Genomic DNA, 18,978 nt, shown 5'->3' with positions numbered 1-18,978 from the left:
AATTTAGTTTACCATATATAATTAATTTTTAATTATATTATTGTATAAATGGTTAACGAAAGATTGAGCGATTATTCAAAATGTCAGTTATTGTTTATTTCAATTAACATTTATAGAACCAATGCGATGCAATCAATGTTTCACACGAGATTACAATAAGACTCTGACAGAAGTAAAAATTTGGGTCGCGAATTGTAAAAAGTTAATAGAAGTATGCAATTGTTGTTATATATGCGTTTATTAAGTACATTTAATATGTACAATATCTTGGTATAAAGAATTGTATTTTATAGTGAGTATTAACATTATTGTGTCCATTTTTTAGAATAACATTTTTTTTAAAAACGATAACTTGAGAACGTTATTCGGTTAATTTATATTTAATACAAATGTTTACCATAATGGTCTACAAATCAGTTCACAGAGGCTTTTCGCATTATAACGATTAGTTATTTATTTATTTTACAAGTTCGAATTTTTTAGTACTATTGTGTATTGAGAGTAACTGTAAAAAATTTCATGCAAATTGGTTTACTAGTTTTCGAGATATTTCTGGTACCGATTTTTAAAAGCACCGTTTTGAGAAAATTGCGTTTAAAGTTTTACGTGACAATGACACTAATAATAGCTGCATGCTGCATAAATTGTTGAATGAAATTTTTTCTTATCTTACGCAGCATCGTCGATGCCTATGGGCTATAGAATACTTCTTCTTTTGACGAGCAGCCTCCTGGTTATCCCTTTTTTACTCTTTGATCTTCGTTCGTACGTCTTTCGACGAACTCTGATGCGCGAAACGTTTTCGGACCTATGTTTATAGGAACTTTTTTGCTCCACATTCAATTTCCTATAAGACTCTGTAGTTTTATTGACCTGACTTGGAACATCCTGTATACAATATGTACATTAATTGTATCTGTGATATGTACATGTATGTATGTGCAACGTGGTTACACTGGTTACAACATCATGTTTTATTGTCATCATATATACATACCTATATAATATATTTTTTATAGAATATTTAAATCTCAATTTTAGATTTATTGTAATTGATTGTGAAGCATCATACAAATTTTAAACATTTCACGAATTATTTATCTGTTTATTGGATCAACACAGTTTCATTTTTTTATATTATATAATTATTAATAATTATATTATATTAGATATTATTTTATAATGTTTAATACAAAACATGAAAATATTTCCTAAGATAACTGTTGATTCACTATACATGTACATGTATCGTTTCATTCGAAATATTATGATTACACCCATACAAAGATCAAGTAACTAAAAAATAAATAATTGTGTCCAAAGTTCCTACTCGTTCGACAATAATGTTAACACCTATAGATTATACTAACCGGGATATCTACAAACAGGCCAAACCGGGATTAACGAGATTCCCACTGTCCCTATCTACTATCTAGCGAAACCACTGCCAAGGGAACGGGCTTGGAAAAATTAGCGGGGAAAGAAGACCCTGTTGAGCTTGACTCTAGTCTGGCACTGAAATAACGGGTATTCACCCGTTAATAACGGGTAAACAAAGACAGATTTATTCCAAAGATGTTTCTACGTGGCGATTCCGTCATCTTGGTTTTGAGGAATCCACTGGCAACTGCGGCAGGAAAGTAATTAAGGATAACTTTAATTTTTATGGATTTTAATATTACTAAGGCTAATGCTATAATAAAGGAAATAAAAACTTTTTGATATGAACGCAACAGCGTTTATTAACGCGATGAATTTTATTCTGCACAAATTCCTAATCTTATATATATAATCCGTTAAATATATTAAGTAAAAAAAAATGTGATTAGTTCAATTAACATAGCAGGCATATGTTAAATCTACAAAAGTATGTGTTGATTATTTTACACAAAAATTTTAACACAAGGGCCTTTTTTAACAAACCTACAAAAATTTTCCAACAGTGCATGAAAAGTTCACGCATACACTTTTCACGCGAACCGAGGTTCACCCCCACTCCCCCTGCTTTCGGGGGAGGTGTGGTAGCCCTTCCCTCATTTACGTGTGTACTGTTTCTCTTTCTTTCTCTCTCTCTCTCTCTCTCTCTCTCTCTCTCTCTCTTTCTCACTGCTAATTTTGTGTATATTATTATACTATGTGATAGATTATATAAATTGATATCTCGAAAACTATGCATCGCAGTTTATAACGTTTCTGATTTTCTGAAGTTTCGTCAATGATGTTTATGTTATGACTTTGACGCATGGTTGTTTACATTACTTGAGAGCTGTTTTGATTTATTTCGCGTGGAAAATGTATGCGCGGAGGCAGCAAGTTAAAAATGTTAAAAAAGTTGCTAAACTTTAGAGTCGCAAAAAATTCTTTTAGTATATGTGTTTTTTTATCTAAAAGGAACATATTCACAAAGTTTGACCTAAATCTGAGCACGGACGTTTTCGGAAGTTTCGCCAATTATGCTTTAATATAATAAAAATTAGTTTTCTTAGAAGAGAAAAAATTTCTTACCGATGTAAGTTTTGATTTTGATCCATTATTAGCATATATAAGTTCATAAATTTGGGAATGAGCATTTAAAAGATGTTTTCTTATTCCACTTGTATTACCGTCTTTCATTTTCACATCTTTTTTCTCTGATGTACATAATTTACAGACTGCGATTTTACCTTGATTTTCTCGTTTTTCAAATAAAAATGCTTTTTTTAATAATACTTTTTTAGCGCCAGTCCAATAATCTGTGGATTTGCTTTGATCAGGCGTACAATCTCTGTCATTCTTGTCATTTTGAATTTTATTTTCCATATTTGTCGTCTTTTCTATAAGCGAGTTAAAAATAATAATAATGTTAATGTTGGCAATATTGTTATGAGTATAATAATGTAATATATAATTGATAAAGATATTAATTATGTCTTACGTGATATTTCAGCAAGTCGTTGCTTTTTATAATAAGAATTATTATTTGTTTCGATCATTATCATCCGCTAAACTTGAAGTGCTTGGTCTGTATAGAAAAGTGTCGTGATTAAAAATAGAAAAAAGTAATAATTATTAAAATACTACAACTGTATATGTATATTACTTAGTGCTATTATGTTCTTATTGACGTGAACCGTAATGGAGTGAAATTTTGTAAGTGAGAGTAAGTAGGAGGAAGAAAAAGAAAGAGATAGAAAGAGAAAATGTTTTATACCTCGAATTTCTGCAATACTAATGTCAAACAAATAAATATTTAATCTAAATTTCTGAATTGTTTATATCTATGATGCATGATAGAACGTGAAAATAAGCGATTCATATTTATTTAAATTATATTTGCGAAATAATTAAAAAATAATCATTATTACAGTTTGAGAGATACGAGAGAGATTTATGATCAAAATTGCAAATAAATATTATATGGATGCCCTCATGAAAACTTTTATTCGTTCAATTTTCTTTAGCTATTGATTGTTTTAGATATCATTACATTTAATTATTTTATAACCTTTAGTATTTTAATAACTTTTTGAATGTGTACTTACTCATCTCGACTCTGGATTCTTGTGGAATGTTTTCTTAAATGTTTTCGTAAATGTTCCATACCTGATAAGAAAGACAATGTTTTGTCACAATCTTTACATTTTGCCTTATATCTCGATAACTCCAAGTAATATTGGCTCAAGTCGTCAGGTAGTGTGAAAGTGTCATTATAAAGAAATATTCCATGTTTAATTGATAAATGTGCTCTGAATGTTTTTATACGGTTTGATAGACGAGATATCTTAATTTCTTTTTTACAGATGGTGCACTTTACCAGCAAAGGTTTTAATTCCTTGAAATAATTCCACAACTTGCTGCGTCTTTTTATCGATGCCTTTTTAATTGTCCTGTAATACAGATTGTCCGATATTAAAAGTGGTACAGCGATTGCATTAACATGCGTTTGTAGAATTTTTCACAAATGTCATAAAGACACATTTAATTTATTAGAATGTATGTTTATATGGATATATAGTTAAAATTCGCATAATTATCAGATCGCGTACAAATCTGCAAAATATTTAAAAAAAAAGAAGTAAGAAACGCACCAGATGTACATGCACATTTACGATAAAAATTGCAGATAAATATTATATGGATGCCCCGATAAAAACTTTTATTCACTCAATTTTCTTTAGCTACTGATTGTTTTATCGTTACATTTATTTTATAGTTTTTAGTATTTTAATAATTTTTTGAATGTGTACTTACTCATCTGGACTCTGGATACTTGTGGAATGTCTTCTTAAATGTCTGCGTAAATTTTTATAATCTGTTAAGAAAGATACTGTCTCGCCGCAATTATTGCATTTTGCCTTATATCCCGGTAACTCCGAGTAATATTGCTTTAAGTTGTCAGGTAGTGTGTCATTATCGAGAAATATTCCATGTCTATTTAAGTGCACTCTCATTACGTATGTGTAGTGTCCTGGAGAAGATATTTTAATTTTTTTTTTACAGGTCGTGCACTTTATTAGCAAAGGTTTTAATTCCTCAAAATAATTCCACAACTTGCTGCGTTTTTTTTTCAGTGCCATTATAACCGTCCTGTAATACATATTGTCTTATACTAAATGTGATACAGTGATCGCCTCAACAAGTGTTTGCAGATGTTCTCACAAAGGTAAAAAAAGGCATGGTTTATTTATTAGAAGGTACGTTTATATGGATATAATAGTTCGAATTTACCTAAATTATCAGACCGCGTACAGACCTACGAAACTTATGGTTAAAGAAAAAACAAAACCCGCGTCAAGTGTTTCTTGTGTGTGAAGCTACATAATAAAAAAAAAACAGGTTGCGGACTTATTCTAAAAAAGAACATGTACACAAATATGATAAAAAAATATTATATTTTTTAAAACCAGACGTTACTAATTTATCATATTCACTTGACGCAAACCTTTAGGTATTATTGTATTTATAGTAAGAAATATAAATAAAACTATAAGACCAAATTAGATTAAATAACTTTTCAATAATAATTTTGTAAGAAACACGTATACTTGGCGCGTCTTTTTAATTTTTTTTTAAAAAGCCTGTTTTGTTCGATTATCACTCCTTTTTGCAAGTACATGGGAATCATGAAAATGCAAAACTTTCGATGTATAAATTTGCAAATAAGATAAAAGTGGACGATATAATTATTTAAAATTTTACATATGTAAGATATACTTGTGTAGAGAGCTCAATATTTAAATATTTGGATATCTTTACATTGTATAATACGAATAATTACTTATTAAGTGCGCTTGTTCCTTTTCTCATTTGTTCAAATGATTGAGCCGATTGAGCGGGCAAACTAAGTGATTCTTGGGTTTGACCTCGCCTTTGACGGTCTGCAGAAGGATCTATACTATTGTCCGCTAAACTTGAAGTGCTTGGTCTGCATAGAAAAGTAGTATAATTAAAAAATTAAAAAAAATAATTATTATTAAAATTCTACAAACGTACATATTACTTAATGCTATTATGTACTTACTTATTGACGGTGAACCGTAATGGAGTGAAATTTTGTAAGTGAGAGTGAGTAGGAGAAAGAAAAAGAAAAAAATAAGGAGAGAATTTATACCTCGAATTTCTTTAATGCTAATGTCAAATAATTAATATGGCTAGGTTTACACCCTGAATTTAGGCCGCGGCCTATACCTCAAATCCGACCTAAATTATTTAGGCCACCTGCTGTAAACATTTGATAGACGGCCGAAACTAACTTCAGATCAGACTTTAGGTTGAATTTGAGGTATAGGCCGCGGCCTAAATGTCCCGGTGTACCCGTACTCAATAATGTCTAGACTGAATTTGTGATTAATAGATAAGTGAAACATGATATGATATAAAATTGAGTTTGGGTGAAACGCTATTTTAATGTTATTAATCTATTCTAGTTTTGGATGAGATAAAGAAATGTATATAAATTCACACAAATAACATTATATTAGTTTACTAAAATCCTGTCCTGAGACCGTAAAATGGTGTATCTCTCTAATTAAACTTACGATATTTTGTACGTTACAATGACGTTTTTGAGAAACGTCTAAACCAATGAGTATACGCGTTTAAACATAAGACGAATACGGTCACCAATTAAAACGGTCGAAAATGATAGAATGTCTTCACAAAAAATTGTAGATAATGACAGAAAAAATTAGGTTGGTGCTACATATATAATAATAATCTCAAGGGTAACGAATAATTAATATCACTATGCTGACATTTGGAGATCTATAACGTATATTCAAATATTATAAAAAACCGTTGATTGTTAGCTAATAGAAATTTTTATTAATTATTAATTATTTAAGTAATATGTGGATGGCATATTTGAGTTGTGCCATATACATTTTCTTAAATAGAGCTATTTAATTTGAATACTGAATTTGAATAAAAACTATGTATAAATCATATATTTTATACAGGGTGTTTTCGAAGTAAGTACACAAACTTGAAGATGTTCCTTGGTTTATTTTAAGAAAAAAAGGTCTTATAAACATGTGTCCAAAATACTGTTTTCAAAACACATGGTGTCAAAGACACACGCTCCAGGTGGATTTAAAAATGTTTCATTGGTACTAGAAAATAATTCTTAATACCACATATACGCATACCAAATTTGAATAAAATGTCTTTAAACGTTCTCCAGATTTTCGAAATTTTTATTTTTTTTTTCACAACTTTGACATCTTGTATTTTGAAAACGAAGTAGTTTATGACACATGTTTAGGGAACCTTTTCTTCTTAAAATTAGCCAAGAAATATCCCCTTCAAGTATGTGTAATTACTTAGGAAACGCTCTGTATATCTGCCTCCGATTTCTGCAGTATTAATGTCAAACAAATAAACATCTTTAATCTAAATTTCTGATCTATATCTATGATGCATGAAAGAACGTGAAAATAAACGATTTAAATTTATTTAACTTAGGCAAAATAATTGAAATATTATTATTATTATTATTATTATTATTTGAGAGACGTGGTTGTGATCAAAATTGCAAATAAATATTATATGAACGACCTGATAAAAACTTGCATTCGCACTTTTTCTTTAACTTTTGATCGTTTTATTGCATATATTTTATAGTCTAGTATTTTAATAATTTTTTGAATGTGTACTTACTCATCTCGGCTCAGGATTCTTGTCGAATGTCTTCTTAAATGTTTTCGTAAACGTACAATATTTGTTAAGAAAGACATTGTTTTACCACAATCATTACACTTTGCCTTATATCTCGGTAACTCTGAGTAATATTGCCTCAAGTCATCAGGTAGTGCGAAAGTGTCATTATTGAAAAATATTCCATGTCTTTTTAAGTGTTCTATCGTTATTGCTGTGCTGTTTGATGGATGAGGCATATAAATTTCGATTTTACAAATTACGCACTTTATCAACGAAGGTTTCAATTTTTCGAAATATTTCCATAACTTCCTGCGTTTTTTTCTCGATATCGTAACTGTTCTGTAATACATATTGTCTGATATTAAATGTGGTACAGTGATTGCCTCAACAAGAACAAGCGTTTGTAGAATTTCTCACAAAGGTCATAGAGAGGCATGGTTTACTTATTAGGATGTATGTTTATATGGATATATAGTTTAAATTTGCATAATTATCAGATCGCGTACAGATCTCCAAACATATCTTTTTCAAAGAAAGGTAAAAAACGCACCATGTAGGAGAGATCGGAACGAAGTCACCTCTTTTTTTTCGGTGCCGATTTTTAACAACAAAATAAATAATTTTAGTGAAATATAGTATACCATTGTAAAGAGTGAACCCTTGGCTACAAAATTTATATAGGCATTTTTGGTCTACGTCGCTTTGTTCAACCGGTATAGAGTAAAAACGACAAAGGTGCAAAAATCGAAAAGTCAAAATTCCCGTGGCGGAGTCGTGTCTTCATTCTCGGACTGGATTTCAAATAAAGATACATAATTTTTATCATAAAAAATAATAGAATACACTTTATTCATTGTTTTTTAGTAGAAAAATGGAAAGCAAAAAATAATTTCAAGAAAATCAATTTTCTTTTTCGCTAACAGTCAAAGCATGTAAAAACAAAGTCTGACGAGCGCACGCACTCGTTGTGTGCCTTACGCTTGCACGAAATGCACTGTTTTTCATCGGCGTGTTTTCTATTATCTCCGAGCATACACGCAGCACATATTATTTAGGTTTCTTGACTTCGTTTTGGCTTGGAAACGACTTCGCCCCGAACACAAGTTTTAGGTTTAGTCGGTTATAAAATAATAAAAATCAATGAAAAATAAAAAACTGCACTGGATTCGTGTTCAGCATGCATTACTTTTTAGAATCACTTACTTTGAGATTCGGAGAGACAGCAATACGTGGGCACCATAAGCCGCGTTTACAGTATTAATGGCGAGTTCACACAACATACATATTTCGAGATAATTGCAAAAACGACTTCGCCCCGGTCTCCCCCGCATGTACTTTTATGATCAAAATTGCATATAAATATTATATGGATGCGCCAATAAAAACTTTTATTTACTCAATTTTTTTTAGCTACTGATTGTTTTATCATTACATTTATTTTATAATTTTTAGTATTTTAATAATTTTTTAATTGTATACTTACTCATCTTGACTCTGGATTATTGTGGAATGTTTTTTTAAATGTTTTCGTAAATATTGCTTGTTCGTTAAGAAAGACATTATTTTACTACAGTTATTACATTTTGCCTTATATCCCGGTAATTCCGAGTAATATTGCCTTAAGTCGTCAGGTAGTCTATAAATGTCATCATCGGGGTATATTCTATGTACATTTACTAAGTGTACTCTGAATATTAACATAAACTTCCTTCGTTCAGGTATCTTAATTTCTTTTTTACAGGTCGTGCACTTTACCAGCGAAGGATTCAATTCCTCAAAATAATTCCATAACTTGTTACGTCTTCTTGCCGGTGCCGGTGTAATCGTCCTGTAATACAGATTAATCGTCTGATACTGAATGCAATAAAGACCCTCAATATGCATTTCTAGAATTTCTCATAAATGTAAAAAAGAAGCATGGTTTATTTATTACGATGTATGTCTTTATACGGATATATAGATACAATTTGCATAATTATCAGATCGCGTACAGATCTTTAAACATATTTAAAAAAAAGGGTAATAAACGCACCAGATGTACATGCACATTTATGATCAAAATTGCTAATAAATATTACAAGCATGCCCCGATAAAAACTCTTATTCTTTTTGATACATTAAATACATAAAACTTATTGATACATTAAAAACTTATTGATACATAAAACTTTTTGATACATTAAAAACCGTTTGTTATAAAAGGGGACCCATGTCAACACTCCGTTGCTCCGTTTTGAGTTATTATAGTTTTCATGATTCTGAACAAATGTCTTCCGTGTCACAACCAAAGAAAATCGAAAAAAAAATATAAAGCTTTGAAGTAGAATCTGAGTGTCTATCAGAGTCTCTTTCAGATAATCTGATGCTTTCTTTTATATGTAAAGGGTATGTACATATGCGCGTGTATTTGTGTATTTTAATAACTTTTTGATTGTGTACTTACTCATCTTGACTCTGGATTCTTGTGGAATGTCTCCTTTTTAAATGTTCTCGTAAATATGTCGGATTTCTTATAAAGGAATATGTTTCGCCGCAATTATTGCATTTTGCCTTATATCCCGGTAACTCCGAGTAATATTGTTTTAAGTTGTCAGGTAGTGTGTGAGTGTCATCATCGAGAGATATTCCATGTTTTTTTAATAAGTGTACTCTCATTATTATTATGCAGGTATTTGGGTGAGATACCTTAATTTCTTTTTTACAGGTCGTGCACTTTATCAGCGTAGGTTTCAATTTCTCGAAATAATTCCAAAACTTGCTGCGTTTTCTTCTCGGTGTCATTATAATCGTCCTGTAATACAGATTAATCGTCTGATACTGAATGCAATAAAGTGACCTCAATATGCATTTCTAGAATTTCTCATAAATGTAAAAAAGAAGCATGGTTTATTTATTACGATGTATGTCTTTATACGGATATATAGATAAAATTTGCATAATTATCAGATCGCGTACAGATCTTTAAACTTTAAACATATTTTAAAAAAAGGGTAATAAACGCACCAGATGTACATGCACATTTATGATCAAAATTGCTAATAAATATTACAAGCATGCCCTGATAAAAACTTTTATTCGTTCAATTTTTTCAGCTATTGATTGTTTTATCATTACATTTATTTTATAATTTTTAGTATTTTAATAATTTTTTAATTGTATACTTACTCATCTTGACTCTGGATTATTGTGGAATGTTTTTTTAAATGTTTTCGTAAATATCCCTTGTTCGTTAAGAAAGACATTATTTTACTACAGTTATTACATTTTGCCTTATATCCCGGTAACTCCGAGTAATATTGTTTTAAGTTGTCAGGTAGTGTGTGAGTGTCATCATCGAGAGATATTCCATGTTTTTTTAATAAGTGTACTCTCATTATTGTTGTGCAGTATTTTGGGTGAGATACCTTAATTTCTTTTTTACAGGTCGTGCACTTTATTAGCGTAGGTTTCAATTTCTCGAAATAATTCCAAAACTTGTTGCGTTTTCTTCTCGGTGTCATTATAACCGTCCTGTAATACAGATCTCTGATACTAAATTGTGTTACAGTGAGCGCCTTAAAAAGCGCTTATAGAATTTTTCACAAAGGTCAAGAAGATGGTTTTTTTTTATTAGAGTAAATGTTTATAAAGATATATATTTTAAATTTTCCTAATTACTACCAGATCACATACAGATCTACAAAAGTTACATTTCTCTAAAAAGGGAAAATAATGCCAATAACCAAATGTACGTGCTCTATACAAACTCATTATTCACAAAATTTTTTAATAATATTTGAAGTTAATATTATTACGTTATTATTATTAACAAGGTATATTTAAATATTATTATTAACCCTCCGTAGTCACACCTATTTTTTCAAACAAGGAAGTCACTCTGGGTCATTTTGACCCGAGACGAACTTTGATCGTTCGCCATTTGACCATTTATCCACCGATCGTGTTGAAAAAATTCTCAAATGCACTGGCGATATTGCTAAATTGATTGCTATAAAAAAAGAAGTGCTTCAGGAATTTTTAACATATAAAAAAAATTCGCAAAAAATTTGTTAAAAAAAAATTTTTTTTTTTAACTACAACTAGAGGGCGCCGATATTTACGAGCAAAGTTGAGACTCAGGTCAAATTGACTTAGTGTGACTACGGAGGGTTAAGGTAATATTTAAAATTTTATTTGTATTTTTAACTATAAAAACAATAATGTCAGAATTTTTGCGTCAAGCATATATGATAAATCAGTAATATCTGATTTCTTTAAAATATTTACAATAATAGCCGAAAATTTGCATCAAGTAAATAGGAAGTAAAATTATAAAAAGTATAAATTAGTAGTAACATCTAATTTCCTTAATAATGTTTTTTTATTACAGTTGTAATTGTGTACGTGTTCTTTTTAAGATCTTTATTATGTTTGTTCTGTACGTGTTCTTTTTTAGAACACGTACACAACAAGTATAATAAAGAAACATCATTTAAAAAATCAGATGTTACTAATTTATCTTATTCACTTGATGCAAACCTTCGGGTATAATTGTTTTTGTAGCAAGGAACACAAATAAAATTATATGACTAATTAGGTCAAAATTGTTTTCAATAAAAATTTTGTATGTGGAGAACGTATACACTTTATTGCAGCGCATTTCATTAATTTTCTTTGAAATAGAAATATTTTGTACGGACATCACTCCTTTTTTACAAGTAGGGGAAGGTGCTGTACCTTGAATTGAAACAATGTCATAATCGAATAGTGTTCGCATTTGGCGATAGTTTATAGTACTAATTGTTGAGTTATTTGATAATCTCTTTAAATCTGTAAATCTTTTGTGTTGTTGCGATTATTTACACGTAAGTTATATTGACTTTTGTATTTTATGACGCGTAAAGCAAATTTATTGAGATTTGTACTGTGATTCTTGTAATTTTTTATAATAAAGATATATAGTTATCAGCCAAGGCTAGTAAGAATATGTCAAATATGTAGAATAATGTAGTAAATTATTTATAACTTTATTTAGTTATAACCTCTATAAGCTGTTTACTAATTTTTTATTAGAAATTGATTTCAATGTACTTTAATTGGAACATAACGGTTGATGTACCTTGGAACTGTATTTTAAAAGTATATTAGCTGATTTTTATTTTTATATAACTTTCAGTTATTTGTGTAACTAAAATTTTTTCCATTTTTACTGAGAGCTAAAGTAATTGGAAGCTATTTGTTTGTATTATAGTTACCATCCCACGTAAGTAAACGTGGAATAAGAATTAAGGCCAAGGCCGGATGCTAGAGCTCTGATATCTGTTGTAAATGCAGTTTTAGAAACTGAAACGACGAAAGTATCTCACTGATTGTGAGAGAGAGAGAGAAGTAACAAAAATATATAATGTATTTTATTGTTCGTTAAAGGATGCTTAAATAATTTATTAGAATTAAGCGTTGATATTATTTTATTATTTTATTTTTATTTTTACTTTTTTGTTTTATTTTATTAATAAATATTGTTAGGATAGATCGATATAAATCGTTACACTTAGTCCTCTCTTGCGTACTCATATGTATTAAAAGTACGTGATAGCGACGTGATGCTGCGATGTCTCCGTATACGAAAGTAGTCAGTCGCGTATGAGCACTTCGCATTCGAGCACTGTAAACGCTCCAATAAAGTATTGTCCATTTTGCATATATCACGCCGCGAATTTATTCATCTTACTCGCAATCTTTACAAATATTTTATTAGAAAAAAAAAATAAAAGCAGTTAAAAAAGACACGCCAGATTACTTATGAAATTTATGAACGGTTGTTTTTATTTATGACGATAATGATTTATCTCGTTAGATTTGATTGTCATTTTCAGTTTAATAATTGACTATGTAACTAAATTTAATAAAATATTATATTTCTTTGAAAAAATTTTCTTTTTTTTAATTAAAATTTTTTTATAGGTGTTCCAAGGTACAAAAAGGAGTGTTCCAAGGTACATCAAGCTGCTGTACCTTGAAACAAAATTTCCAATTTATAAGAAATTGCTGTATTCTCACAGGATGGTAATAAAAATTTAGGTTTTTTTGTACTAAAATATATATATGTACTTTAATAATATATTTTTTTCTAAATTTTTTAATTAAAACTGTGACTCAGAAAAATCAAAAACTTAAAAGTGTTCTGAGGTACAGCATCTTCCCCTACATGGGAACCATAAAAATACAAAATCTTTGTTTTATAAAGACCGCACACATCACAGGGAAAATTGGCCATCCGTCAAATTTGCTAAAAATTTAGTATGATGTAGTTCATGTCGTCCTGATCAAAAGTCATACTGGGCCTGAGGTCAAAGAATGGATAGTTCCCGAGATACGTGAGGTCAAAGGTCAATAATAGTGCCTTATTCGAAAATTCTATTCTTTGTGATCCGCACGTGAGCAATGTTGTTGTGTGCGTATGTATCATTCTACGTATGTGTGTGTGAGCGTAGCCTGGTTTGATACATGGCAATAATAGTAATATGGCAATATGGCCACCTATACGAAAACTAATGCACGGATCGAGATCAAACTTGGCCAGCATGTTCACCGTCGAAAAAGGATTTTATTTTTATTTAAGCATGCGTACCATAAGCATATTACCCTCACTGACGTTATATTGCCATCTGATCTCGTACTCACCGGTGTGACACAATGGCAGAGTTTCAAGATTGGTGATAGCTAATGAAGACAAGATCGGTTGATGATCCAGCCAAATCGTAATCAAAATTGAATTAATTGCTTTGTTTGTAATGTAGCAGCAATACCTCGGCTGTATCACCAACCGATATTGCCTTCAATGGCTGGATCACTAACCGGTCTTGCCTTCATTGGCTGGATCACCAACCGATCTTGCCTTCATTGGTTGGATCACCAACCGATCTTGCCTTCATTGGCTGGATCATCAACCGATCTTGTCTTCATTAGCTATCACCAATCTTGAAACTCTGCCATTGTGTCACACCGGAGAGTACGAGATCAGATGGCAATATAACGTCAGTGAGGGTAATATGCTTATAGTACGCATGCTTAAATAAAAATAAAACCCTTTTTCGACGGTGAACATGCTGGCCAAGTTTGATCTCGATCCGTGCATTAGTTTCGTAGGTGGCCATATTGCCATGTTACTAATATTGCCATGTATCAAACCAGGCTACGCTCACACACACATACGTAAAATGGTACATACGCACACAACAACATTGCTCACGTGCGGATATACACAAAGAATAGAATTTTCAAATGAGGCACTATTATTGACCTTTGACCTCACGTATCTCGGAAACTGTCCATTCTTTGACCTCGGGCCCATTATGACTTTTGACCAGGACGACATGAACTACATCATACTAAATTTTCAGCAAATTCGACGGATGGCCAATTTTTCCTGTGATGTGTGCGGGGTCCTTTGCAAATGAAATAAACGTGGACAATACAGAAGCAAAGGTATTGTTCTGCAGTATTTTAACGTGCAAAAAGATTCGTATCAAAACCCATTGTAATTGAAGTGCTTGGTCTGCATTGAAATATGGTGCAATTAGAAATTATAACCGTCCTGTAATACATATTGTCTTATACTAAATGTGATACAGTGATCGCCTCAACAAGTGTTTGCAGATGCTCTCACAAAAATAAAAAAAGGCATGGTTTATTTATTAGAATGTTTATTTATTACATTGTTTTACCACAATCATTACATTTTGCCTTATATCCCGGTAACTTCGAGTAATATTGTTTTAAGGACGTTCTCCGGTTCTTATACTAAAGAAAATCGATTTTCTTAAGATTTTCTTGAAACTGTGAATATACGTTAATTTAGGTGTGCTTTATGCGTGGTATAAATTTCAGTACCTCTTCCGGGATAAAAAATAAAGATACCGAGCCTCAAAGTTTCAACTTTTACTAATGAAAAGGATTTCCAGGCCAAACGGTAAAAGATACGAGGTTGGCCAAAAGGATCAAAGTTGCTCCTCTTGTCGAGTTCTATAAGGAAAAAATGCCAAAACTAAAAAAAATTAAATTTTAAATTTTTTTTTTGAAACTTTGAGGCTTAGTATCTTTATTTTTTATCCCGGAAGAGGTATTGAAATTTATACCACGCATAAAGCACACCTAAATTAACGTATATTCACAGTTTCAAGAAATTCCTAAGAAAATCGATTTTCTCTAGTATAAGGACCGGAGAACGTTCTTAAGTCGTCAGGTAGTGAGAGAGTGTCATTATCGAGAAATATTCCATGTACTTTTAATAAGTGTTGTCTGAATGTTCGCATACGGTTTTTATTATTAGTCTCTATTAGTTTATTATAGTTTCTATTATTGTCTGATAGTAAAAGTGGTACAGTGATTGCATCAACAAGCGTTTGTAGAATTTCTCACAAAGATTATAAAGAGGCATGGTTTACTTATTGGGATGTATGTTTATACGGATATATAGTTAAAATTTGCATAATTATCGGATTCGTACAAATCTTCAAACATATATTTTTTTTAAGTAATAAACGCACCAAGTGTACATGCACATTTCTAATCAAAATTGCAAGTAAATATTATATGGAGGGCCCGATAAAAGCTTTTATTCGCTCAATATTCTTTAGTTATACTGATTGTTTTATCATTACATTTATTTCATAATTTTTAGTATTTTAATAATTTTTTGATTGTGTACTTACTCATCTTGACTCTGGATTTTTATGGAATGTCTCCTTAAATGTACTCGTAAATTTTCAATATTTGTTAAGAAAGACACTGCTTTGCCACAATTATTACATTTTGCCTTATATGCCGGTAACTCCGAGTAATATTGTTTTAAGTCATCAGGTAGTGTGACAGTCTCATCATCAAGGGATATTCCATGTACATTTAATATGTGTGCTCTCATTATTTTTGTGCGTCTTGTTGGATTAGGTGTCTTAATTTCTTTTTGACAGGTCGTGCACTTTACTAGCGAATAATTCAACTTCTCGAAATAATTCCACAACATGCTACGTTTTCTTGTTGGAGCCATTATATCCGTCCTGTAATACAGATTAATCGTCTGATACTGAATGTGATACAGTGATCGCCACAACAATAACCGTTTGTAAAATTTGTCACAATGGATAAAAAGAGGCATGGTTTATTTATTAGGATGTATGTTTATATATGTGGATATATAGTTTAAAGTCCAATTACTAGAACGTACATATGTATAAAATTTATATTTTTCAAAAAAGATTAAAATATGTATGCTGAATTTTGTGTTAGTCATTATATTTGCAATGTAAGTTTTTATGAAACCTACCAAAGTTGTTTATATTTAATTATTTATCACTTTAATTTAAAAATCTATTCTATGGAACAACGTACATTATTGAGTACTTCACAATACGCATTCGCATTTTGTATAAATGTTGTTTTTAACCAACCTATCTGCTCGGCATTTTTTAGTAAAAGTCATTTTTATTTCCCACAAGCATTAACCTTTTCGCTTCTAATGTTGCTGTAGCCGGCATCCATGTGACATTCGTAGATACTAGCGCCGGCTATAGTCGGCATAGCCGTGTATTGCCTAACTTTGCTTGTGTGTAGCGTATTAAATACGAAGTTTAAAATAATAATAAAATATAATTTTAAAATATAATTTTGTACTTACGTAAATCCCGTTTTACTTTTATGCTTGAAAAATTATATATCTTTAATGCAACGAGTTAAAACGGTGGAGTCATAGCACTTCTTCGCTCCAAGGCGAACGCTGGCGGCTTATGCTGCTGTACCTCATAATCGCTATTCGGCCAACGCCACCATAGCAAAAAGGTTAAATACTTTGAAATAAAATGTCGCACTAGATGTGTGTTAAAATTAAAACTCCTGGACCCGTGTGTAGTTTAATTTTGGATATGATCGCAATTATCAGACTTTTGAGTTTGCCATGAATTCTTGTTAGTGATTTTTTTGCTTCAAAATTTTAATTGTACATGAAATCGAATAATACGAATTAAAAAATCAATATGCATAGGTAGACAAGTGAATATCCAGCATACACATATGATTACTGTCTTAAGTTTCAGCGTGTAAATCTTGTTTACACCAAGCATTTGATACGCATACTAAGTATATATTATATTAGGACTAAATCCATTGGTACGATCGATGTAAACGACGGAGTATCAGATTGGTACGATACTCGAGAACAGCCTGTATCAAACTAAGTTGATATCGCGTATTAAATGCATTCTTAATGTGCTGTCTGATTGGCTTGATACATACAAGTTGAAACCATTGTATACGTAATCGAAATTGAAAAACGTCTTGAAAAAATCACTAATATGATTTAACACGGTCGATGTAAACAGAAACGTATCTAACACTTAGTCCGCACCAGCTTGATACCCGTATCAAGAGTTTCTACGGTGTAAACTAAGCCATAGAACTAACAACACTGGAATGTGAACTCCCATGCTAGCGCCCGGGTCACGAGAAGATAAAGACGGATTTGCGATCGTTCTCCCTCTGTTTAGCAGACTTTTGATTGGTCAATGGTATTCAGTTGTTGTCGTAAATTACAGCAGGGGTGCGTTCAAATTACGCCTAGGCACACCTACTAGGTAACTCTAACACAGGGCTGCGTTCAGAAATTTAACCTGGGTGACTCTAAGCTATAGTTACGTACACTATAGCATTAGAGTTACCTAAGTACGCCTAAACGTAATTCCTGAACGCACCCTAGTATAAGTACATACAGTAGTGACACTGAGCGTCGGCACCTTTGATGTAATGGGTCCCAGGTCACGGACTCGCCGCCATCTTCTGAGCTGTACGAACGCTTAAGAGAGAATGAGAGAGAAGTATCTTTCTCTTTGTCACACATACAGGCCGCCATATTCCTGGTAGGATAAAATTTATTACCACCAAAAAAGTTCAGTCTCTCTACTGTGTATATACTTATACTACGACTCTAAGAGGCTGCGTACAATAAAAGGAACAGAGAACAATATTAACAGAGTTCAATATTAATATATGAAATTCATTAACATATGTAATTTATTAACACAGAATAGACGAACAAATAAATAGCGTTAAAAAACAGTAATAAAATTTTATTTTATATTTTGCATGCCATGTGAACAATGCATATGTTAATATTAAACTGTTCTTTATTTCCTATTCCCTGTTCCCTGTTCCCTGTTCCCTGTTCTCTATTTCTTTCATTGTGTGCCGCCCCTAATGCTATAGGTTGAATTACTGAACGCACCCCAACAAAAAAGGACGGTTGGTCGCAATTCTCCCTCTCGGTCATCCCCTTTTCTTCTCGAGTAGAGTGAGTCGTATTCTGGGTAGCAATCACGAAACTTTTTCCTTAGAGCGGAACCGTGAAAAGTTTCATGTAACTATCTCTTTCTATTGGCGTTGAATTGAAAGAGATAAACTTTTCACTTTTCACGTTTCCGTCTTAGAAAGATACATGATCGATCCCCAGATTTTAGTTTAATGTAGTTCTCTGCGTGTAAAGTATATCAGTGCTACCATTTCAAAAGAATTTCAACATTTGGTAGCCATGTTTATTCTTAAATATGAGCTACTATAATATAAAAAATATAAAAATTTTTTTATTAAAAGTTTAGTTTACCATATATATAATTAAGTTTTAATTATATTATTGTATAAATGGCTCACGAAAGATTGAGCGATTATTCAAAATGTCAGTTATTGCTTATTTCAATTAACATTCATAGAACCAATGCGATGCAACCAATGTTTCACACTATTAAGGGATTATGGGACTCTGACAGAAGTAAAAATTTAGAAAAATTTTGGTCGCAAATTGTAAAAAGTTATAAA

At 31.3% G+C, this 18,978-nt stretch overlaps 1 protein-coding gene across 4 annotated transcripts; it reads right to left on the bottom strand.

The window, feature by feature from the left end:
• Window positions 1-219: 219 nt before the first annotated feature.
• LOC139809271 (uncharacterized) lies at window positions 220-18,616 on the bottom strand. Of its 4 annotated transcripts, none has more exons than XM_071772031.1 (13): window positions 18,392-18,616; window positions 16,566-18,023; window positions 15,831-16,175; window positions 10,303-10,647; window positions 9,581-9,928; window positions 8,621-8,965; window positions 7,138-7,476; window positions 5,258-5,404; window positions 4,231-4,566; window positions 3,522-3,866; window positions 2,915-3,001; window positions 2,506-2,813; window positions 220-1,627 (listed from the first exon to the last, which is right to left on the bottom strand). In XM_071772031.1, exons 2-11 carry the CDS (start codon window positions 16,595-16,597, stop codon window positions 2,956-2,958), a joined length of 2,628 nt encoding a protein of 875 aa, XP_071628132.1. In that variant the 5' UTR covers window positions 16,598-18,023; window positions 18,392-18,616; the 3' UTR covers window positions 220-1,627; window positions 2,506-2,813; window positions 2,915-2,955. The 4 variants fall into 4 exon arrangements, with proteins under 4 accessions (XP_071628132.1, XP_071628131.1, XP_071628133.1 ...); XM_071772030.1 differs by having other exon boundaries at window positions 16,507-18,023; window positions 18,392-18,615; XM_071772032.1 differs by having other exon boundaries at window positions 16,793-18,023; window positions 18,392-18,613.
• Between the last annotated feature and the right edge of the window lie 362 nt (window positions 18,617-18,978).

Source organism: Temnothorax longispinosus, chromosome 3 (assembly GCF_030848805.1).
Source record: "Temnothorax longispinosus isolate EJ_2023e chromosome 3, Tlon_JGU_v1, whole genome shotgun sequence".
In the NCBI taxonomy this organism is placed as follows: Eukaryota; Metazoa; Arthropoda; class Insecta; order Hymenoptera; family Formicidae; genus Temnothorax; species Temnothorax longispinosus.
Note: the sequence above shows the minus strand (reverse complement) of the source record. Positions and strands in the feature narration are given on the sequence as shown.